The 24,378-nt window shown below is 54.7% G+C and overlaps 1 protein-coding gene across 1 annotated transcript in view; it reads right to left on the reverse strand.

Annotated features, from left to right (window-relative positions):
- The window catches only part of CNPY1 (canopy FGF signaling regulator 1), a 54,682-nt gene extending 52,407 nt beyond the window's left edge, over window positions 1–2,275 (reverse strand). Inside the window, exon 1 of the mRNA XM_052639238.1 lies at window positions 2,173–2,275. Within this exon, the coding sequence (XP_052495198.1) occupies window positions 2,173–2,275 (103 nt within the window). The remainder of the gene's footprint in view (window positions 1–2,172) is intronic.
- Window positions 2,276–24,378: the final 22,103 nt, after the last annotated feature.

Genomic DNA, 24,378 nt, shown 5'->3' on the forward strand with positions numbered 1-24,378 from the left:
TTCAGACATGGGGGGGAGGCCACAGAGGAGCCCAAGAGGAGCTGGGGGAAAGCCAGGAGGGTGGAGGGCAGAGGGCAGAGGGCAGAGGGCAGGAGGGCACCGTCGTGGGTGTGCCTTCCCCTCCTCTCACACTTGGCCTTGCTTTCTCTACAGCTTCTCCTCTAACGGTCCACACCTCTCTCCACGGCCCCTGGAGATGCTCACAGGCACAAGGGTTCACTGGTTCTGGATCATTCAGAGACGCAAGACAGCACAAGGGGATCCAGACTGCAGAACCCAGCTCCGTGGATGGGCCTGGCACTGCCCCTCGCCAGCTGAATGACCTCGGGAGAACTTCAGTTTTGCTAGTTTCCTCATCTGTCAAATGTGGGCGATCATTCGATCTACCTGTCTTAGGTTGAGTTCCCGCCAAAACAAAGGAGTGGGAGGGACCTGAAGAGGTGAGCAGAGAGGCTGCGAGGAGGCAGCCATGAGATTCAGTCCTTTGCGGGCCTGGAGGCTGTCCTGAGCAGGGCTGGGTGACTGGAGCCCATGGGCCAGAACTGGCCTTCTGCTTGGTGTTATAAATAAAGGTTTATTGGAACACAGGCACACCCAATTGTCTGCATGTTCTGTACATTAGGTTTTCCCAGGTGGCGCTAGTGGTAAAGAACCCACCTGCCAATGCAGGAGACGTAAGAAAAGTGGGTTTGATTCCTGGGTTGGGAAGATCCCCTGGAGAAGGGAATGGTAGCCCACTCCAGTATTCTTGCCTGGAGAATCCCATGGACAGGGGCCTGGCGGGCTACAGTCCATGGAGTCACAAAGAGTGGGACACAACTGAAGGAACTCAGCCTGCAATGAAAGCCTGAGGTGGGTGGGGCCCAGCTCTGAGGATCCGGGGACCTCAGTGAGTCCCTGGGGATTCTCAGCAGATCCCCTGCCCCCAGGCCTCAGGGGCACCGCCCTCTCCCATCTCCCTCCTTGGCCCCCAGCTTGAGGTCCCTTCTCCACTGTAGGTTATACGCCTCCACCCCACCTGTCCCTCTGCACCCTGTCCCCAGGCCCTGGCCCTAAGGGACTCCCTCCTCCCATCCCCCACCCCACCACGTCCAAGAGCCCAGCCAGGAAAGCTGGCACAGGTCAGTGACTGCACTCTAACTGCCTGGACAGGTGTGGCTCCCCTCTCCACCCAGAGACCAGGAGCCACGTGATGAGTCTGCGCAGAAGCAAACAGCAGAGCGGGGCTCATGCTTGACCAGAGCCAACAGACGTTTCTGCTGGCATGAGTGGCCTCCCGGTTCCACGGTCTCGTCCCCACTGAGATGGCCGGTCAAAGCCCATGTGCTCCTCCCTCTCCTTCTGATTAAGGAGATCCCCGATCCTCCTTAATGATGCCCCGCTCCTCGGTGTGACTGAAGGACCACCCTAAAAAGACTAAAACCCACCTGCAGGTTCTACAAAGGGCAAGCTTACAGTCCAAACCCACCTGCAGGTTCTACAGCCAAAGGGCAAGCTTACAGCCAAAAACCTGGATGCGCAAGTACTCAAATCAGCTGTGACTAGCTCGTCACCCCAGGAGAGATGTCACTAAAGTGCCCAGGCCCCATGTGCCAGTGTGACCCCACAGCTGAGCCGACACCCCAAGTTCAGTTCAGTTCAGTCGCTCAGTCATATCTGACTGCGACCCCATGAACCGCAGAACGCCAGGCCTCCTTGTCCATCACCAACTCCCAGAGCTTACTCAAACTCATGTCGAGTCGGTGATGCCATCCAATATTCTCATCCTCTGTTGTTCCCTTTTACTCCCGCCTTCAATCTTTCTCAGCATCAGGGTCTTTTCCAATCAGTCAGCTCTTCTCATCAGGTGGCCAAAGTATTGGAGTTTCAGCTTCAGCATCAGTCCTTCCCATGAATATTCAGGGTTGATTTCCTTTAGGATGGACTGGTTGGATCTCTTTGCAGACACCCCATGACGGCCCCCAAATGAAGCCCAGAGACGGGAACTGAGCATCCAGGCTCAGGGCGGAGCTGCAAGAGGCTCCATAGCCGCTCCCATAACCTCTGGACCCCGGCCCAGGCCAGGGGTCCAGTGGGAACCCCAGAGAGCTTCCTGTTGGGGTGCCGGGGGACGGGGAAGGCAGGCTGTCCAGCCGCGGGGACACTGGGCCTGCGCCGCACCCCTACACTCACCTCCACAGAACACGTCCGGTTCCCGGGGGTCCCGGGCCGCTGGCAGCCCCACCAGCAGGACCAGCAGGGCCAGCAGGACCACGGGCCGCAGCGAGCACATCATGCTTGCGCCGCCTCCTCTCCGCGCTGTCTGGCCTCGGGGTGTCTCACCGGGAGACCCAGCGGATGCCTGGCCGCCCTGGGCGCCTGGAAGACCAGCCCTGCCCTGGGCGCCACACCTGTGCCCGCATCCCGGGGCACACAGCTACCTCCTCTGCCGGGCGAGCCACCGCCCCGCCCCGCCCCGCCGCAGCCTGGCCCCAGCCTCCAACCCCACCCCAGTGCCTGTCCCGGCCCAGGAGTCTGCCTCCTTCCCAGATCCCCGCCCCCTACTCGCGTGCCTGTGACCTAGGCCTGGGTCCCCACGCCCTCTCCAGGTCCCCTCACCCCAGCCCTGGGCAGGAGGCCCCGTGAGCCAGGCCACCTGCCTCACACCCTGTGCCTGCAGACCCTCACCCTGCAGTGAAGACAGGAGGTGCCCCGGGTCACTTGGCCCCAGAGGGCCTTGCTACCAACACTGCTCCAATGGGCGAAAAGAATGTCCTCCTGGGCATTCCCTGGGAGTGTCGCAGCCCTTCCCAGATGGGGACACTGGTCCTACCCCCCCAGCCCTCTCTCCCCCGTCCCCCCATCAATCCCTTTTCTTCCCACCCGTCACACCCACTCACCCCACAAGCCTGAAAGGGATGGATAAATTAAGCATCACATTTACATTTAAACAGGAACTGCCTTAAATATCAGCAGGGCATCCTTTTTTTTTTTTTTTTTTGCAAATGAGTCTCATGCAAACCCCACAGGAAAAGCGGCCAGGTGCGGCCCTCGGGAACCAGGCCCCAGACACACCCTGCCCTCAGTCACCTGACACCCAACTGCAGGCTTCGGGCAGACTGTGGCGGAGAAAGGATGGTTCAGTGCGGGAAATGCTTTTTTTAATTTCCTCCAAGTAATCTGAATAATTTCCTCCATATTCCCCAGGTCCCTGCTTTCTCGAGTGAGCAGAAAATGCCAGCTCTGTCTGTGCTTCTGAGCACCTGGTCTCTAGGATGCTGGGCTCTGAAGGTGAAACGGGGGTATTTCAGGGGGATGGGCAGAGTGGGAAAGATGAGAGAAAGAAAGAAGGGCGAAGGGAAGGGGCGAGGGAGGAGTGACGCTGTCCCTTCGCGGATTCGCCGTTCCTCTAGGGAGCCTGGCACCCTTTAGTGGAGAAGACGTTTCTGGAGAGCAAGTTCCCTCTAGGGAGCCTGGCACCCTTCAGTGGAGAAGACGTTTCTGGAGAGCAAGTTCGAGGTACTCACTGTTTATTGCTACTGGGGTGTCACTGCCCCCAGGCTCTCTGGGACAAAGATGAGATTTACATACACCTCGCTATACACCCAAGCGGCGCCAGTGGTAAAGAACCTGCCTGCCAACACAGGAGATGTAAGAGACACGGGTTCAATCCCTGGGTTGGGAAGATCCCCTGGAGCAGGGCAGCAACCCGCTCCAGTATTCTTGCCTGGAGAATCCCACAGACAGAGAAGCCGGGCAGGCTACAGTCCATAGGGTCGCAAAGAATCAGACAGGACTGGAGCGACTTAGCATGCACACGTGTAGACACACTCACCCCAACGCACACACGTCGCCATGGCTACATCGAGATGGATGAGTTGATCCTGTATCTCCAACCCAGCCCAGCCCCTCAGATTCTTTGTAATCTTCTCCCTCTGTGGCATTAGTAAACCCCTTCTCCGAGAGCAAGAATCCCGCCTTCCCGTTTCCCTCACAGGGTGTCTTTGTGGCTCAGCTTCCTGCCTTTCCCCCTAAGGGTCCAGTCACCTTGTGACCCTGCTGCCCATCACTTGGCCCCCAGCTGTGCCGGGTCATCTGGGTCCAAGGAATGGGCCTTGATTTTGATAAACAATAGCCTTGTATTATATTCACCTTCAGAGGAGCACCGAAGAATTGATGCTTCTGAATGGTGGTGTTGGAGAAGACTTTTGAGAGTCCCTTGGACTGCAAGGAGATCCAACCAGTCTGTCCTAAAGGAAATCAGTCCTGAATATTCATTGGAAGGACTGATGCTGCACCTGAAACGCCAATCCTTTGGCCACCTGCTGTGAAGAGGTGACTGATTGGAAAAGACCCTGATGCTGGGAAAGATTGAAGGTGGGAGGAGAAGGGGGCGACAGAGGATGAGATGGTTGGATGGCATCACTGGCTCGATGGACATGGGTTGAGCAAGCCCCGCAGTCGGTGACGGACAGGGGGGCCTGGTGTGCTGCAGTCCGTGGGGTCACAGAGTCAGACATGACTGAGCAGCTGAACTGAACTGATGTTCACCTTTCCCCCCAAGGTGTCACCTGAGGGAGATGCAGCCATTTGTTCACATGCACTGTCTGTAATCACAGGACGTTGATCTTTAAACGGAGCAGCAGTGTGCCCAGCTTAGAGATTCCAGTTCCCAGCTCCGCTGCTCCTAGGTATGGACGCTGGACTAATTTCTGGCCAGTGAGACGTAAGCAGGACTTAGCGGGAAGCAGGACTTCTGAAAAACTCAGAAGCAGGAAGACAGCGGCCTTAGATCCCTTTTGCCTTTCCTTTGTTCTTGCTTCCTCTTTGGAATGTGGATCTGATGGCTGAAACTCCTGCAGGCTTCCTGGACCCTGAGGCAGGCTCGAGGTGGAAAAGCAGAGTGCAGATGCAGACCAAGACCCCAGGAGTTTGGATCCTGACACCGTTGTGCAGCTTCCACCCCAGCCCGTAACTGCTGACTTTGGGCCTTCTCTTAATATAAGAGAAAAGTTCATTTCCACCAGGTTTAAGCCATTGTAACTTTTAGCACAAGTTGGGAGAAAGCTGAATGAAATCCGTAACTGAAAGAGCAGAGAGGTGATGTCCCCCCTCCCTCTAGGGAAGCTCCTTGGTCCCCCATGCTGAAGTGGCAACTCCAAGGACTCCAGGCCCCTGGGCCCAGCTGTTCGGAAAAGGGGAGCACCCCATCCTAGAGCAACCTGTCAGTAAGCTGGACGGGGTCCATGTGGTCTTGGGAGGGAGAGCTGAGGCTGGGGAGCCTGTAGGAAGAGAGGAGGCTGGGGTCTGGGGCCAGGCCCTGCATAAGCCCGGGGAGGGCAGAGGAGCCAGGGAAGGGGAGAGAGCCGCCAGGCCCTGTGCGACCCGGCCTCAGCCGCGGGGGCCTGGATCTGTAGCAGAGACCCAGCTTCCTCGTACCTGCATCTCAGCACCCACACAGCCCGACCCCAGGAAGTCGTCCCTCACCCCCACCACACCCCTAGGCCCCAGATCTGCTTTGTTATTGACTCTCTTGATTTTGTCTCCCAAATATTTCTGGATCAGGCTGCTCCTTGCCACCCCCCCACCCAACACACTCTGAGGGGCAACCTTCCGGCTGCCCAGCTGCACAGTCTTGCCGGGTGAGCCTGCGGCCCCTTGGACCAGCTGCTTGTGCTTCGCACGTGGCCAGGGGGGGCTTTCCACAGGCCAGCCTGAGGGGACCAGGAAGGTGGTGTTTCCACTAAGAGACGGTCCAGTGAACAGTCTTGGGATGCACATCACAGAGGGGCCGGTCCAGATGGACTAAGAAAGGAAACCACAGGGGCTTCCCTGGGGGTCCAGAGGCGAAGACGCCACACTCCCAATGCAAGGGGCCTGGGTTTGATCCCTGGTCAGGGAATTAGATCCCACACCCCACAACAAACACCCGGCACAGCTAAATAAATAAATAAATAAAAAGGAAGGAAACCGTAAAAATACTAGAATAAATTACAGGAGAGTACTTATTATACACTTGTAGAGTGAGGCAAGCCTTTCTAACCATTACTGCCCCGCCAAGTCATAAAAGAAGAGAGCAAGGACCCTTGTAGCCGTGGAAAAACTGAAATCAGGACTTCTTTGGCTGCCCAGAGGTTGTGACTCTGCCCTTCCACTGCAGGGGGCGCGGGTTTCTTTCCTGATGAGCAATGAAGGCCCAAAAGTCACGCGGTGTGGCCAAAAAAGAATAAAAGAAAATCAATTGGCAGAAAGCAGATTTTTAGGGCCACAAAATGGTTCTGGAGGATGCTGTGCTGATGTCACTGCACGCTTGTCCAAACCCGTGGCGTGTACCAGAGCAGGAGGGAACCTCAATGGAAGCGGTGGACTCTGGACAGTGATCACACGTGATGTGTGTTCATCAGCTGGACACACGAGATGGTGAACGTGGGGTGCTGATAGAGAAGGGTGACTGCATCTGGGGGGCAGAGGAAATACAGGAAATCTTTGTCATGATGCCTGGTTTTGCTGTGAACCTAAAATCGCTCTGAAAAATAAAGGCTATTAAAAGCAAAACCAGAAAATTAAATCTAACCACCTTATTGAAAACTGAGTAAGAATTTGAACAAAAGATGAGTAAAACGGGGACTTCCCGGGTGGTCCTGGGGCTAAGACGCTGCCCTCCCGATGCAGGGGGGCCCAGTTCAGTCCCTAGTCAGGGAACCAGGTCCCACACAGTGCAGTGAAGATCCGCCACGCCACAACTGAGACTCCTGCGCAGCCAAATAGATAAATAAACATCTGATTTAAAAGAGGATGCGCAAAATAAAAAGGCTGAGTTGGTATTGGTGAGATGAGACCTCGTACTGGTGGAGAAGCACACAGGACTCAACAGAGGGCATCGTGTCAGAATAGTGACGCAAATCACAAGGGCACACACGTGATGGGGGCCCGACGGCTCCAAGTCCAGGAGTTTGGGCCATACTTGCGCGTGCACAGATGCAAAATGACTCACCTATGAAGTCATTACATTTACAGAGACTTTCCAAACCATGCATGTGACGTAGTAAGCTACCCTCGGGGAAAAATGCAGTATTTCTGGAAGGAATCTGAGATAACTCTGAATATCCGCCTCCTCTGGGCTGGAGAATCAAGTAATAAAGACCAGGATTTCCTGAGTGACAGGAGTGTGTTTGTGATGCTAGGCGGGCCCTGAGAGGGTATGCTAATCACGTGACCCAGAGTTTGGGGATGGAGCTGGTGGCTCGAAGACCAGCCACCCGATTGGTTAGACTGAGCAGGGGGTGGGGCTTGGAGCTAGGTGCTCCTCCTCCGCCCTGGGGGAGGCAAGGGGGCTGGAGGCGGATCGCAGGATGGAGCCAGCCCGTCATCAGTCCCGCCGCTGCGCCTTGAGAGGCCAAGGAGAACTCTGGAGCCTGAGGCTCAGTGGTGCTTCCCGGCCCATGCAGCAGAGCGCTGATGTCCGGCTCCACCAGGAAAGGACCCAGAGCTCTGTCTTCGGGACCCACCCAGACCTCACGCTGTGTGTCTCTGTACTTGGCTGGTCCAGGCTGGTCCAAGATTGTGTCCGTTATGATAAAACTTACGGTAATCGTAAGCTCAGCTCTTTCCTGAGTTCTCTGGATCATTCGAGGGGATCGTCCAACCTGAGGGGGTCATGGGAATCCCCAGGGTTGTGGACAGATTGTCAGAAGTGTGGGTAGCCTGAGGTCTCCGCTGTTGGCTGGCGTCCTAGGGTAAATGGAGCCCTGACCCTGTGGCTGGTGTCAGAGTTCATGTTGGGGGTCTTAACTGGGAAAGAAGAGCAGGGCTGTTTTGGCTGTGACCGTTTGTACCTTTTTAAAAAGTATGTTTCCTATTTATAACCAAATATGTAAGATCAAAAGAAAGATATTTTTAACTCTAGGAGGAAAAAAAAAAGGTTGTATCTGAAAGCACGGTCTAAACCTGAAGCAAACGAAAATGAGGCAGAATTTTGAGCACTGGATTGAACCGGTAAGAGGGAAAAGCCCTCTTACCATCAGTTCGTGACTGACCGGTCCCTGGGGAGAGGAGACGGGCTGGTGATACTCCAGCCTGTTTCCTTGACAGCCTTTTTCTTTCATCCTGCATCTATTTTCACTGCCTCGCCTGGAGCACGCAGGCCTCCAGCCCACAAAGTCAGGAACGCTGCGTCCACCTGACGGGACGCAGGTGTCCAGGTGGAGGTGCTGAGGTGGGGAAGCGCTTCCCACCTTTCAGAAGCTGCGTTCCCAGCCTGCAGACTCCAGCCTGGGGCGTGTTTGGTCTTACTTCAGAAAGAAAAGCCTCGTTCAGAAGCAACACAGGAGCTGAAGCAAGCGGAACACAGGCAGACTGTCGAACGCCCTCCCCACGCATCCTGGGCAGCCCTCCTCCTGGACTCTCCTGCTCCTGGGGCGTTCTCTTCTCTCCGCGGCCTTCTCTCTCCTCCGGGCCCTTCTGCCACACGAAGCAGAAAGGGAAAGTGCCTAGCAGGTGGTTTCTCTGGGGCCGTCACAGGGCCTGGGAGGTGCACTCGCTTGGGGAAGACCGCAGACCCGCCCGGTGGTGACCGTGTTCTGGTCCCTGACCGGCCGGCTTAAACCCGGCGTGTTCTCTGAGCCCATCATCTGTGTCGGCTGGGCGTCAGAGTCATCCTTTCCTGCAGGTGAGTCTGCCCCCCTGCTGGTGAACTTCCGGCCCCCCCACCTGCCTGCTGCACCCCACTCCCCCACCCCGTCCGCTGTCCATCACAGAAAGAGGCTTGCCCGCCGTCCTGGGCAAGGCCCACTGTGGTTTCCTGCTTCAGCCGCTCAGGCAGGTTTCCAGAGTGACAGCAGGAAGGCCTCGGCAGCCTCCACACAAGGACATACCTGTCCCGGGAGCCCCGAGCTGCCCTCTGCTTCCCCTTGTAGCGGCCTGATCGCTGAGTTCATGGGGCTGGGTGGGGACTGAACCCCGGGAGACGGTCCCCGGGGACTGTCCTGGTTTAAACAGCAGTCTTCAGCTGAGCTGTGAGTTGAGTCCCTCCTTCTGGATTTAATCAACTTTCCAGGATGCGAGGGCCTCACCTGGAGCCTTCGAAGATGTGACCCTGTCCTCATATCGCAGGGCGGGGCGTCTATCCAAGACACTTCTACCTTTCCAGAGGGAGCGAAGGACCCATTCCGAGCGCTGGGTCCTGGGGAGGCCTGCACGAAAAGGCACAGCTCACAGGCTGCTCACCCACTGGCTCTCCTTGAGCCCTGAATCCCTGAGTCGGCCCATCGTCGCCTGCCGAGAAGAGTGGACTCACCCTGCCCTATAGGTGAGCGGGCGATGGAGGAGCAGGCTCCCTGGTCACCGTGGTCCGCAGTGAGTGCTGGAAGGGGACAGGCTTCTGTGGCCTGGGCGCGTCCGGAGCTAGGCAGGCTGTCCTCCCTGCCCCCTCGTGCCGGGAAGAGGACCTACGCATCACCCTGGAGGCATCACCTTGTTCAGTTGCTCAGTCGTGTCCAACTCTCCGCGGCCCCGTGGGCTGCAGCACGCCAGGCTTCCCTGTCCTTCACCATCTCCTGGAGTTTCTTTCATGTCCATTGAGTCGGTGATGCCATCCCACCATCTCATCCTCATCCTCATAGGTGTCACCTGTGCTGGGGGTAGAACCTCCTCTTGGTGCCACCTGTGGAAGTGCTGCTGGAGGAGGCAACAAGGGGGCCAGTGGAATTTCCCAAGGCATGGAGCGTAGTGTCTTGGGTCCCACTGGCCAAGTTCACGGCCTCCCCCAGCTCTGGGCAGCAAAGGCGATGGCTGATGCTGGAAAAGCTGGCAGGGACCAGACTGGGTCTTCCCTGCCTCCCTGCTCCCACCCTGAAAGCTGCTGTGAGCCTGCCATTCTGCTTCCAAAGCGGGGTCAATGCCAGGCAGCTATTTCCATTTAAAATCGGTATGTTCCATTTTAACTGGAACCCTTCAACTAGTATCAAGATAGCATTTCACATTTAAAGGGTTTCTGTGGCAAGATCGCGTTGAGAGTTGACCCTTAGGGCAAAAAAAAAAAATAAAAAATGAATGAATAAGAGAAAAAGCCAGTGGCCTCCCCCCCGCTCTGAGGTTTAAGGCACCATCTCATTTCCTGGGACAGATATTTCTCTTCCACTGAATTGCTTTGTCTCTTTTACTTAGACTGGAAACCTCCTGGGCCGGCCTGAGTGACCCCTGCCCCCAAGCAGAGCAGCAGCCACCACCAGCCTTAAAGAAACATACATGAGCCTCGGGGGCCAGCGCCTGAGGGAGGTAGGAGGCAGCTCAGGCAGCCCCCGGCGGGACCCCCGCCCTGTGCAGACACCTCGGGCTGCCCTGGGGACCCCTCGTCTGCACCTGCACCTGCGCAAGCTTCTAGAAAGCGCCGTCCTTAAGCATGGCAGGAAGCCATGGAGACTCAGTCCTGCAGAAAGGACTCAGCTGAGACACCGAGGAGCACGCTTTCCTCTTTGGGCAGGAGAGGCAGCGGGAAGGGGCTTTCTCTCCAGCTCCTGTCTCCTTTGCGCCTCCATCCCCTTCCCCTCTCTTTCTAAGATGCATTCTAAGAGGCTGAGGATCAGGGGCTGTATTTTCTGGGAGAAATCCTGCTGACTCTGGAACCTGTCACAACAGAGCAGCTGAGCTTGGGACTGGAGATGCAGCTGGAAACGTGGGCCTCTTGGGAGCAGTGCCCAGGGGCCAAGAGAGGGGTCCCAGAGGAGCTGAGGGTCCTGGGGGTGCGGTGGGGGGCAGCCACTCCAGGGCTGAGCTCCTGTCCCCCCCGCACCAGTGCTGGACCCAGGTTCCTCAGGGCCCCCGCGTAAACACACAGCGGGGAGAAACAGGGTGACTCAGGAGAGGTGATGAATGGCTGGGGCAGAGCTTAGGTAAAGTGGGCAGGGGGACGTTGTAGCCCCAGGGCTGTGACCAGCCCTGAGCCCAAAGTGGGCAGCTGGAACTCGGGAGGACATTTGTAGGGAATACAGCTGTTGAAAGTGACCTTCAACACGGCCGAACTCGACCTTCAGCGGAGGGCCGCCTGCGACCTGTACCAGCCTCAGCGAGGGGGCAGGGCAAGCACCCAGGCCGTGACGGCCGCCGTCCAGTAGAGGGCACCACACGTGAGGCCACGAAGCTGCTGCTGACAGCTCTTCAGTCAGTTCAGTTCAGTGTCCGACCCTTTGTGGCCCCACAGACTGCAGCAGGCCAGGCCTCCCTCTCGATCACCAGCTCCCGGAGTTTACTCAGACTCATGTCCATTTAGTCGGTGATGCCATCCAGCCATCTCATCCTCTGTCATCCCCTTCTCCTCCTGCCTTCAACCTTTCCCAGCATCAGGGTCTTTTCAAATGAGTCAGGCTCTTCGCCTCAGGTGGTCAATTATTGGAGCTTCAGCTTCAGCATCAGTCCTTCCAATGGATATTCAGGACTTATTTCCTTTAGGATGGACCAGTTGGATCTCCTTACAGTCCAAGGGACTCTCAAGAGTCTTCTCCAATACCACAGTTCAAAAGCATCAGTCCTTTGGCCCTCAGCTTTCTTTCTTTTTTTTTAATTGAAATATAGTTAATTTATTATAGAATTTCAGGTGCACATTGTAGTGATTCAATATTTTTATAGATGATATTCCATTTAAAGTTACCATGAATATTGGCTCTATTCCTTGTGAGCTTTTTTATAGTCCAACTCTCACATCCATACATGACCACAGGAAAAACTATAGTTTTGACTGGATGGACCTTTGTCAGCAAAGTAATGTCTCTGCTTTTTAATTCGCAGTCTAGATTGGTCATAGCTTTTCTTCCAAGAAGCAAGCATCTTTTAATTTCATGGCTGCAGTCACCATCTGCAGTGACTTTGGACCCCCAAAAATAAAGTCTGACACTGTTTCCACTGTTTCCCCATCTATTTCCCATGAAGTGATGGGACCGGATGCCATGATCTTCGTTTTCTGAATGTTGAGCTTTAAGCCAACTTTTTCACTCTCTTCTTTCACTTTCATCAAGAGGCTTTTTAGCTCCTCTTCACTTTCTGCCATAAGGGTGGTGTCATCTGCATATCTGAGGTTATTGATATTTCTCCCAGCAATCTTGATTCCAGCTTGTGCTTCCGCCAGCCCAGCATTTCTCATGATGTACTCTGCATAGAAGTTAAATAAGCAGGGTGACAATATACAGCCTTGACGTACTCCTTTCCCAATTTGGAACCAGTCTGTTGTTCCATGTCCAGTTCTAACTGTTGCTTCTTGACCTCTTAAAATGTTCTTTCAGTTAAAACAGTTGAGTGCCTCCCACATGCCAGGCACTGTTCTAGGTTCTGAAGATTTGGCAGTGAACGAAACTGACAAAGTCCCCCTGTTATGGGACCTACATTTTAGAAGGCTTCTTCCACACTCAGCATGGGGTCCAGAGGGAAAGCAACCTGGTTTGAGTGGCATGTGTTTAAGCAGCTGCTACACGGGTGAAGGACAGCCAGCCTCCTTCGGGGTTACAGGTGGCTTCCAGAAGAGCAGAGACAGGGCACATGGACGGCTCTTCTGCGCAGGACTTTGAGAAAGTGGCCCAAACCCATGAAAAGTGGGGACCCACGCTACTGTTTGACAGGAGAGAGGGGTCTCCCTTGTGGGTTTGAGCCCTGGATCGAGGAGGTCCCCTGGAGAAGGGCATGGAGTCCCACTCCAGTGTTCTTGCCTGGAATACCAGCTAAAGAACGTTGTCTGGGGCACCCAGGGTCCCCCACGGAACCCCACTCCCGGGCACGGTCACACCATCGCCAGGGAACCTGTCTGTGGGATCCCAGGCTCCTGGCGCCCTCTGGACATTCCTACTTTACGTGTAACGCCCTCCCCAGGAGCCCCAAAGACTGGATGCGGTGGAGTCTCTTTTTGAGACCATGTAAAGTTAAAGCATCTAGGTAAAGTATCTCAGTGGTTAAGAATCCACCTGCCGATGCAGGAGACGCAGGGTCCTTCCCTCACCGGGAAGATCCCATGTGCTGCAGGGCAACTAAGCCCAGGGGCCACAAGTCCTGAGCCTGAGCTCCAGAGCCCGGGGGCTGCAGCTACTGAGCACACGCGCCTGGAGCCCAGGCCCTGCAACAGGAGAAACTGCAGCAGTGAGAAGCCCGCGGACCACAGCTAGGGAGTAGGCCCCAGTCCCCACAGCGGGAGAAAAGCCCACACGGCAGAAAGAAAGAAAGAAAGAAAGAAAGACTGTTGTCTTCTACCCAGTTCCACAAAAGTCAAGTCATTAGCCACCGTGACGGCCAACTTACAGAACACCCTGCGTGGAATTCAGGGCTGAGATCAGGACGAGGCCCTCTGTGCTCCGGGAGAACCGGCAGGGCAGGCCTTCAGAGCGTTGGGTGTTTTCAGGAGAAAAGTTTATGAAGCAAGGTTCTTGCATCGTCCCACGCTTAGAAAAGCACCGCAATCAGTAACTGAGATTTCTGTTCCTGTGACTGACTGTGACCTTCTGCTGAGATGGGTGCTGAGTTGCATGGACCCCTTCTCCAAAATCACACATGTACTGACCCCCACCCCTTTCAAGCCGTTGCTCAGAGCTCTCTGAGAGGCTGTCTCCTGGGCCATGGTCCTCGGTGAGACATTCCAGGTAAAGTTAAACTCACAGTTTGCACTTTGAGAGGCTGTCTCCCGGGCTGTGGTCCTCAGTGAGACACCCGAAGTAAAGTTAAACTCAGGACTCGCGCTTTGAGTGGGTTGATGTTTTTTTTTTCAGTTGACGCACCAAACTGATGGTGCCTCCCAGATTAAATACCCTGATTCCCCCGGCGATGTCTGAATTTCCCTGAGGATAATGCCCAGTCTCCTACAGGAGAGGACCCTCCTGCTTCTCTCTGTGCCGTTTCTGCCAGGCACCTACCACAGGTTTCCTGACTGCATCATGTGTCTTCAGCCCTGCGCACCTCTGCCCCTCCGTCCGAGACGCTGACCCTCCTTCACTTCTTCATTCACCCAACTGCTCCCGGGCCTTCGAGACTTGACCCAAGCGTCACCTCCTCCAGGAAGGCTTCCCTGAGCACTCGCCTGCCCTCGGGTCTGAGCCCAGCTTGGGCGCCCCCAGGGCACCCCTCCCTCCATGTACCATGGCAGTGGAGCCCCCAGGGCGAGGCTGGCCTGTTCTGTGTGCCCCAGCTCTGAACGCCAGCACAGAGCAGATGCGCTGGAAAGAGACAAAAACAGGTAACCACTGGGAATTGAAGCAGTTCACGGCACCCGGCTTCCCCATCACAGAGGGAGGGAAGTGAAAGTCGTGTCCAGCTTTAGTCGCTCCGTCGTGCCCAGCTCTTTGCAACCCCATGGACTGTACCCGCCAAGCCTGCCAGGCTACCCCATGGACTGTACCCGCCAAGCCTGCATGGCTCCTCCATCTGTGGGATTCTCCAGGCAGGAATACTGGTTGCCATTTCCTTCTCTAGAGGGTCCTTCCAACCCAGGGATTGAACCCGGGTCTCCCGTGTTGTAGGCAGACTCTGTACCCTCTGAGACACCAGGGAAGACATGGAGGGAGGGGACACTGTTAAATGGACTCCGAGAGCATCTTCAGCTCCAACATTCCATCAGTTGTCCTCACACTAAAAACCATGAACACAAAGCTTAACATAAAGGTCTTTCCACGGACTGCTGGCTGTGCTTGGCATTTATCACCATCCGTGTGCCCCGGGACCGCGGGATCAGCGACCCGGCAAGACAGAGCTGACCGCACTCCAGAACCACGTGGCACCATCGCCCCCCACCCCTGCCGCAGGCGCTGATCCTCAGACCTCAGTTCTGACCTCAGCTGTGCCTGGAGTCGGGGACCAGATGTGCCTCCTGGCCCAGGGCCCCAAGGGCGTGAGAAACCCTCACACTAGGGAAATAATGTGCGGGCCCATCATGAACAACGTTGTGTTTGCAGTTTGCGCATTTTCCTGTGTCCCTGTGTTAGGATCGTCCTTTCCAGAAGCACAGGGTCACTAAGCACACGGGGGAGAAGAAGGGGAGCATTAATCGGAGCCTCCCTGGGACTCGAGGCCACGCCTGGGCGGGGCGGGAAGCGGCCCGCCTCCTCCTCCCTGCTGGCCCACGGCATCCTCCGCGGGGGCCACCTTCCCTGCCGCCCACTCTGACCTCTCAGGCTGCACCCGGCTGTGCGCGTGTTCACACTCCGTTATTTTACGTGTGCGTGTGGGGGGTGGGGTATTACATATTCTTTTAATGTGGATCAAAGCAGCCCATGTCGAGTTCACAGTGACGGCCCGCTACTACACAACAGCTGGTCCCGCTGCCGCTTGAAGTGTCAGCATGAAGCTCCCCAGACCGGCTCTGGAAGGCGGGGACCCCCACGGGGTGACGGGCAGGTTGGCGGCACTTCTGTTATGTCTGTGACCGGTGCTCCGTCCTGGCATGGGGAGGCTTCTGGCAGCCGAGCAGCAGCGTGAGACATCGCGTCCCCTTGCCGCCCGGGTCTCCTGCCTCGTCAGTGGTCGACGTGCTTGGCGGTCACTCTGCTTCCTGAACCCACCTGGACTCGCACCCAGAGTCGCCCATGGGACCCGCCCCCCTCCGTCACCAGGGACGCTCTCTGTGGGGTCCTGGGCTCCTGGGCTCCTGGCACCCTCTGGACATTCTACTCGACATGTATCACCCTCCCCAGGAGCCCCCGGGACAGAATACCGCAGAGTCTCTTTTTGAGACCGTGTACAAATAAAGTATCTTTATTCCACCCGCATAACCAACTGGTGATCTGATTGAGGTTCAGGGTGCAAAGTCGTTTTCCCCTCTGACCTCCTAAGGCTTTTCCCACTGAGTTTCACCTTCGACTTTGTTGTTGGAAGTTGGGAGGCCGTGGGAATGCCTCCCCCGACCTCAGCTGTCCCCAACGCCTCCAGCCCCCACGCTCCCACCTCTACCAGGACTGACGCCGCATCCACGGGGAACACAGGTGACCCGGTCCCAGCAGCTCTGCTCGGACGCCCGTGACTGCGCTTCTGCAGCTCAGCCTCCCAGGGCCTCCTCCCACCACGGAGATTGTCCTTGGGTGACACGGGCCCCTCTGATGGCAGACTGCCCTTGGGACCCCTGGCCCTGGGGAGCTGTCCTTGGCTGCGTGGCTTCCCCGCCTCCCTCCCCCTCCTCCACCCGCAGCTGGAGCTCCTCCCCCGTGAAATCCTTGCCTTGTCGGTCTGTCCACGGCCACCGTGGCTCCCTGTCTTTGTCTTCGTGTGTCTACATCTTCTTAAAATCCTCACAGCACATTCCAGTGGTGCTCTGAGTATGAGTGAAGATAACTCCTGCGATCAACCCCGTCTACTGGAAATCCTGGAACTGCAGTGTTAGGGCGGCCCCGTGAATACAGCTGGCCTAGTGGGGAGACCCGGGGCTCCTCCCCCAAGTGGGGACAGCTAGAGGGCTGGGGGTCAGGGTCCGCCGTGGCTCAGGGTGTGCGCACATCGCCCCTGGATGCCACGGTACCACGAGGGCCAGGCCGCTGCTCAGCGGCCCACCTGTCATTTGGTTGTTGTCGTTACAAACAACCCCTGCTGTGACAGGTGAGTTAATAACATTTTCAAAGTAAAGAATACTGGCCACTACTCTGCCTGCTGGAGTCGGATTTCATCGCTTTGGGGGTGGCTCCTGTGCATCAGGGTCCCAGGGACATGAAGCAGAACTCGGGGGAGTGGAACTGGCTGCAGCCGCTGCTGGATGGGGCGGGCCTGGGGGTGGGGGCAAACTCATTTCAGAGGTAAAGCAGGAACCTGTTACGGGGCAGAAGGCCCCAAACTTGGGCGCACGATGAACCTTAGTCGGGTGAGGGAGCTTGAGGGGCTGAGAAACCTGGATGCCCTAGTGGGGTGGGTAGAAAGGGGGCGTGGCCTCTGCTGGCGCCTGGGGAGGGAGCAGGGGAGGGGTGCCACAGCAGGCACGGGGTGGGGGTTGCCCACCCCGCTTGGGGGGCCCTCCTACTCCTGACGTGTTCTCGTCATCGGACGTGGGGGCAGCCCTGAGCACGTCGGGCGGGAGGGCCTGGTTCTGCCTATTGCCCCAGCGTTTACAGTCTTCACCCAGCACGCGATGGTCCCCGCGCTTCCCTGTGGGCAGTGGGATCTGTTCCCTTCGGGGATTCATCTCCCTGGAGAGCAGGCCCGCTCCACACGGCTGCAGACCCTGTGTCCCCGCGGGTTGCGGGTGGTGAGAGCCACGCCTGTCCAAAGAGCGCAGCCCACTCTGCAGTACCAAGCGCCTCCCGGAGGGGCTTCCACACAGACACGCCGGGCCAGGAAGGGCTGGGCCCGTGCACGGAGGCGCTGGGGGTGCTGGGGACCCTGGGGACACTGGGCCTGGCGTCACGGGGCGCCCAAAACCCCTTCTGCCCTGGACCTTGGTCTCCTGCCGTGGGAAGTTGGGAGCAGGGGGCTGTCCCCAGCGGATGTCCTCCCAGCTACCTTCTTCACCCCCCGCAGTCTGCGATTCATCAAAGGCGGCTCCAAGCACACCAGGAGAGTCTGCCTGCGGACGGCAGGAGCCACGCAGGCCCTCAGTGGACACGAAGTCGCCATTCTTGCGAGTTTGTTTCTTACAGAATTATAGAAACGGCAAGTGGCTCAGAGACCACGCATTCTAAACACCTGATTTTATATACCAAAGCGTCATGTGGCTTGTGAAAGGCCAGAGAAGCAGTTAGCGGTGAGATGGGACACACACTCACACACACACAGCGGTGAGACGGGACACACACACACGTGCGGCAGCCAGGCCCGGAAACAGCCCCTTCCCCATGGCCACCAGGCGCAGAAGCCAGCCTCTTTCCCCAGCAACCAGCTCAGCAAGCCCGGTAACAGCTGGGCCGGTGTGGCCGGGGTTAGGGTCAGAATGTCAGTTCTGCCACTTCCCTAATTGCTGCCTCCACTTCCAATTTAGGACCAACTCTGGAAAGCCTAAGTTATCCCCCTAGGCAGTCACTTGGGAGCCCTGCTTGCAGGCCTACCCCAGCACCCGGCGCCCACAGACCCTGGAGGCACCCCGAGGCCCCCTCCCACGGGGAGGCTGCCCCCAAATGCGGCCGACGGGAGCTCCAGCAGCTTCAAGGAAGCAGCCCCCATGGGATCGTCAGGGCCCTTCTTGACCCCCACAGCACTGGACTGAACCTCACCGCTGGCCTCCGGGCCCTCCCGCAAGCTCTCCCCAGAGTCTCACCGCCCAGAAGCAGAACATGGGTGGTTTTCCGAGGTAGCTCTTAGCCACAGGTTGCCAGCTCCCAGGGCCACTGGGGGCCTGGCCAGCATTTGGAATTGCTCTCCTTGGAAACACTCATCTCCATGTCAAACAATCAACCTACCCCTTGACCTTCAGAGGATTACTTTTGAACCTGGCACTTCTGGATGGCAAGTAAACCCAGACTCATCCATGTGTGTGTCTGAGGTCACGCCTCTCATCTGTGTGTACACGTTACTTCTCAGAGCTCCCCGAAGCTGAAGGACCCATCCCCCCATCCCCAGGGGTGGCCGGGTCCCTCGTAGAGGCTCAGATGTCTAGGGCATGCTTTGGTGTCCTGGTTGGGTGCCCTCAGGTGTGTAGAAGCTTTAATTTATATTCAAACAAGTGGTAGATGGTTGGAATATATTTTCAGTCACTGTCCACGATGACAATTTAAAAATGCAGGTCACACCCTATCAATCAGAAACCTGTCATCATTTTTGCAGTAAAAATTTACTAGGTCTACAACGTAGCCCATTGAAAACATTTTAAGAAAATAGTATTATTCATAATCCTAAATTCAGTTCACTTCAGTTCAGTCCCTCAGTCGTGTTTGACTCTGCGACCCCATGGACTGCAGCACACCAGGCCTCCCTGTCCATCACCAACTCCCAGAGTTTACCCAGACTCATGTCCATTGAGTCAGTGATGCCATCCAACCATCTCATCCTCTGTCATCCCCTTCTCCTCCTATCTTCTATCTTTCCCAGCATCAGGGTCTTTTCCAATGAGTCAGTTCTTCCCATCAGGTGGCCAAAGTATCAGAGTTTCAGCTCCAGCATCAGTCCTTCCAATGAACACCCAGGACTGATCTCCTTTAGGATGGACTGGTTGGATCTCCTTGCAGTCCCAGGGACTCTCGAGTCTTCTCCAGCATCACAGTTCAAAAGCAAACCCCTCCTAAAACCAAATATTTCAGTGAACAACCTCAGAGAAGGGGGAAAAAAACTATAAAACCCCGACAGTTAAGGAGAAAAAGTGCTAATTTTGTGAGAAATGAACCACCCTTGATTTGTGAGGGGGAGTTCCCCTGCTCCGGGATTTGTCACTTGATGCTCCGTAAACCTCAAGCGTAGGACGTGGAAGGCCTGACTGGTCCTTCAGCCAGCTCTTCGGCCTTTCCTGCACAATGGGCTGCTCAGCCCTTCACCGGGGGGCCGGGCGTGGCGCGCGTCTAGCTCCAGCTGTACGTGTGCCCGTGTTCCCGCAAGAGCCTGGGGCGGTCTCGCTGTGACCACGGCACACGCCTTCTTCCCACACAGTGAGGAGAGCTCAGGCCACACATGCGTGTGCCAAGAGTGTCAGTCACACGGTCGTGTCCGACTCTTTGCGACCCCATGGACTACAGCACACCAGGCCTCCCTGTCCATCACCAACTCCTGGAGTTCACTCGGACTCACGTTCATTAAGTCGGTGATGCCATCCAGCCATCTCATCCTCTGTTGTCCCCTTCTCCTCCTGCCTTCAATCTTTTCCAGCATCAGGGTCTTTTCAAATGAGTCAGTTCTTCGCATCAGGCCAAAGTATTGGAGTTTCAGCTTCAACATCAGTCCTTCCCATGAATATTCAGGGCTGACTTCCTTTAGGATGGACTGGTTGGATCTCCTTGCTGTCCAGGGAACTCTCAAGAGTCTTCTCCAACACCACAGTTCAAAAGCATCCATTCTCCGGTGCTCAGCTTTCTTTATAGTCCAACTCTCACATCCGTACATGACCACTGGAAAAACCATAGCCTTGACTAGACGGACCTTTGTTGGCAAAGTAATGTCTCTGCTTTTTAATATGCTGTCTAGGTTGGTCATGACTTTTCTTCCAAGGAGTCTTTTAATTTCATGGCTGCACGAGTCTCCTTAGAACAAACTAAATGGGTGACATCAGGTTGTTAACACCCAGGATGGCCTCAAAGGGGACAGAACTCACCCAGAGGCAGGAGCGGCTGGATTGGCCTGGTCACCCTTGGTACCAGCCCCTGGTCGCCTTCCCTGAGGCCCTGCTCAGCCTGGACCCCTCTGCGCTCAGCCTTCCCCTCTCCCTTGGCTCCTGCCCCTCTGCCCTGCTCGCGCGCGTGACCTGAGCTCCTTTCCTCGATTACAGGGGTGAAAGTGAAAGAGGAGAGCGAAAAGGTTGGCTTAAAGCTCAACATTCAGAAAACAAAGATCATGGCATCTGGTCCCATCACTTCATGGGAAATAGATGGGGAAACAGTAGAAACAGTGTCAGACTTTATATTTTTGGGCTCCAAAATCACTGCAGATGGTGATTGCAGCCATGAAATTAAAAGACGCTTACTCCTTGGAAGAAAAGTTATGACCAACCTAGATAGTATATTCAAAACCAGAGACATTACTTTGCCGACTAAGGTCCGTCTAGTCAAGGCTATGGTTTTTCCTGTGGTCATGTATGGATGTGAGATTTGGACTGTGAAGAAGGCTGAGCACCGAAGAATTGATGCTTTTGAACTGTGGTGTTGGAGAAGACTCTTGAGAGTTCCTTGGACTGCAAGGAGATCCAACCAGTCCATTCTGAAGGAGATCAACCCTGGGATTTCTTTGGAAGGAATGATGCTGAAGCTGAAACTCCAGTACTTTGGCCACCTCATGTGAAGAGCTGACTCATTGGAAAAGACTCTGATGCTGGGAGGGATTGGGGGCACGGGGAGAAGGGGACGACAGATGATGAGATGGCTGGATGGCATCACCGACTTGATGGACGTGAGTCTGAGTGAACTCCGGGAGTTGGTGATGGACAGGGAGGCCTGGCGTGCTGCAATTCATGGGGTCGCAAAGAGTTGGACACGACTGAGCGACTGAAGTGAACTGAGGACCCTTGGAACAACCTGTGCCTGGATCCCAAATTGCATAGCACCTAAGAGAGACAGTCATGTGAAAGAAACCCCATACATTAAAGCAAGGTTGCAAACCTCCCTGGTGGTGCAGTGGATAAGAATCCGCCTACCAGGGCAGGGGACACAGGTTCAATCCCTGGTCCGGGAAGATTCCACAAGCCGTGCAGCCACTAAGCCTGTGAGGTGCAGCTACTGAAGCCTGGGCTCTGAAATGAGAACCACTGCTGAGAAGCCCGTGAACCACAACCAGAGAAAGTCCTCACAGCAACAGAGACCCAGCACAGTGACCCCCCAAATCCCCACAAGACTGCCAAAGGGCAGGGAAGGAAACAGCCACAGGAAGTCAGCCTTGAGATTCTGAAATCACAGTTTTCTGACTCAGAACTGAGAGACATGGGGGAACAGTGGAGAGGGGAGGTTCCGCTGGGATTCCCACACCCAGGACTAACCTGTTCAGCTAAAAGCGCTTTTATTCGTCAAGGGTTTTGATCAGATTTTAAAGCCGCTTTACTCTTTACTGCCTGGAGAGGAAAGCAGCGCTCATTGGAGTACTTTTTCCTAGTTTCCCTCTTTTTGTCCAATGAGATCAACAAGCCAACTGGCTGCAAGGGAAGGAACCGCCTTCTGCTTCTGGAAAAGTGAGAGTGAAGTTGCTCAGTCGTGTCCGACTCTTTGAGACCCCATGGCTCCTCCGTCCATGGAATCTTCCAGGCAAGGATACTGGAGTGGGTTGCCATTTCCTTCTGGAGGAGCTTCAGAAAGCGAGAGAGGGGCCAGACTCTTCTGGAATCCCCCAGACGCGTTTTGCAAGTAGACACAGGTGTGTCCTCTACCCTCAAAGCCCTGGTGAGACCACAGCTCCTCTTGGCTGAGTCGCCAGTCAGCGCCTCCGCTCCAGAAGGCGGGAGACGCTCTTTCCCTGCACCGGGCAGGCAGGAGGCCCGAGACTCGTCGTCAGCCGGGAGCACCCCTCCATCGCCAAGCCCTTCCTCCAGGCCAGCTGTGCCACGTTGGTCTCTTGGTCCCTGCCCAGGTGGATGTGCCAGAGAGCAGTCAGAGATGCATCCAGCCTCGGGGCTTCTTCAGCTCCACGACGGGGGACCCACGGGTGCCCATCGCCACGGGGCAGCTGGGTGGACACCTGTGTCTCAGGGTCCCTGGCACAACTGGCGCCCAGTCTTAACTGGTGAACAGGGCTCCTCCTGGGCTGAAAAAGCATAAACCCTGCAATGCCGAGACTTGTGTTGACCCTTGGGTTGCCAGGGCTCATTTCTGTCTTCTTTTAACAGCCATCTGATGGACTGGGAGCTCCTAACGAGAGATATCTCTAGACGAAATAGCTATTAGGTTGGGAACTTAGGTGTCTGAACAGGCATATCTTTCTAAATTGCAAATGATTAGCTGGTTCACAGACTTTACCTGTGACAAGCATAATGCGTTGCTTAAGTGGCCTAAACGGGTTTGCTTTGCTCTAGCATATCAGCCCCAATGCTCTCCCGGCAGGAAACTTAACAGCAAAATAAATAAATAAATAAATAAATGAATAAAATTGTGTTGACTGGAGAGGAAAAGAAAAATGGGCATCTTTCACCAAATACTACAAGGCAAATAAACTGAGAAGTCGCATTTCAGGCAGAATGGACAGATACAATGTGTCTGCGTTTGCTCCCCTGTCTCACTAGGGCACAAGCGCAAAGCTTATGTGAGACGACAAGAGAACACAGGGTTGATACAACTTTGTGTTTCTAAGTCCTTTTAAGATACTGGTGCTGTTGGGCTGGAAAAATATGAATGATATGGAAAATGTGTCAACTCAGCTATTTTTAAATGAACAAAAAGAGTTGACACTCAAAACAAAAATTACAAAGCATACTTTTCCAAACTGAAAAATTCCTCGGTAATGCAATCAGTCAAGGTCAAATTTTGAACTATCACCTCTTGCATTTGGGCGCATGGGCAACCTTGTTTTCCTAAAGCAGAACATCTTGCATGGCCTGGTTTGAGCTCACCTGCTCCCCACCCGTGTTTCCCTTTGAGTAAATAGAAAAGAGGAAGTGCACAGCATTTAATGAGATGACTCCTTTAGGAGTCTAAATTACTCAGCATTTTCTAAAGGGCTATTCAAGGACCGGCTGGATAAAGTCAACAAGATCCTTAGATCTCCTCCTCCTCTGTGACCACCACCATCGGCAAAGTGGTTACAATGTTTAAAAATGAAATAAGAGAAGCAGAGGGTGGATCTGGTTGGCTTTGGAGAATTTACTCAACTGTCAATTCACTTAACTGGCCATCTTTAACCTTGTGTTTATAAAATGTCTTACATATTACCCAGATATATGAAACTGGCTTAAATCTTCAAATGCAGCTTCATCCCATGTTCTAAACACAGGCTTTCTTGGGGAACTGTCCACATGCTTTCTTGGGGACAGCCCCTGGCGGGTGTGGGCACCACGGCTCACACATGACAGTCACCGAGAGGGAAATCCAGGTGGTGTGAGGCAGTTACGGTGGTCTTGTCAGGACATCTGAGAAGACAAATTATGTTCTCTTTTTGTTGTTTTCTTTCTAAACGTATTTGACAATCGATCTTTTATTAACATGTGTGTTCTCTGAGATGATGCTTCTGTACATCACCTATGCTATTTCAGCACGAGGTATCAATCACGGATTAAGGACAAGATCTTGTACAAAGACTATTTATGTCTTAATTGCCTTGAAAGCTTGGCATAGTAATTGAAAATTCAAAGGTCAAAAATGCTCCTTTGTTTTTCCTATTTTTCAAGAAATCAAGAGACCAACAACACAAAGATTGATAGAAATACATTTCCTTGTCTCTTTGGCACATTATAGTAAATGGAGAAAGGTGTCAGGCTGTCAAGACTTTGCGATGGTTCCCATCCAAAGGTGAATGTGCCATTGAATGCCTACTAACAGAGATACTGCCTTAGAGGTAAGAAGACTGACAGACAAATCATGAAAGAGATCATTATGAAGGGATGTGAACACTGGAAGAGACACTTAACCTCAACAGCAATCAAACATGAATGAAAGCCCAACCCAGATGTCATGATTCACCAGCCAAATTATCACACGCGAAAATGTATTAATCACAACTATTGTATGAGATCCAATCTTTCTGGGATTCTAACTGAAGGAAAGAATCTCAAATTTGAAGATACACAGAGGAATTTATTCATTCCAGCAGTACATAATAGAGAAACACAGGACACATTCTAAATACCACCAACAGAATCAATAACTAGGTTATAAAATAGCCCTACGATTATCTAGACTTCAG

This window comes from Budorcas taxicolor, chromosome 4 (assembly GCF_023091745.1).
Source record: "Budorcas taxicolor isolate Tak-1 chromosome 4, Takin1.1, whole genome shotgun sequence".
Classification (NCBI taxonomy): domain Eukaryota; kingdom Metazoa; phylum Chordata; class Mammalia; order Artiodactyla; family Bovidae; genus Budorcas; species Budorcas taxicolor.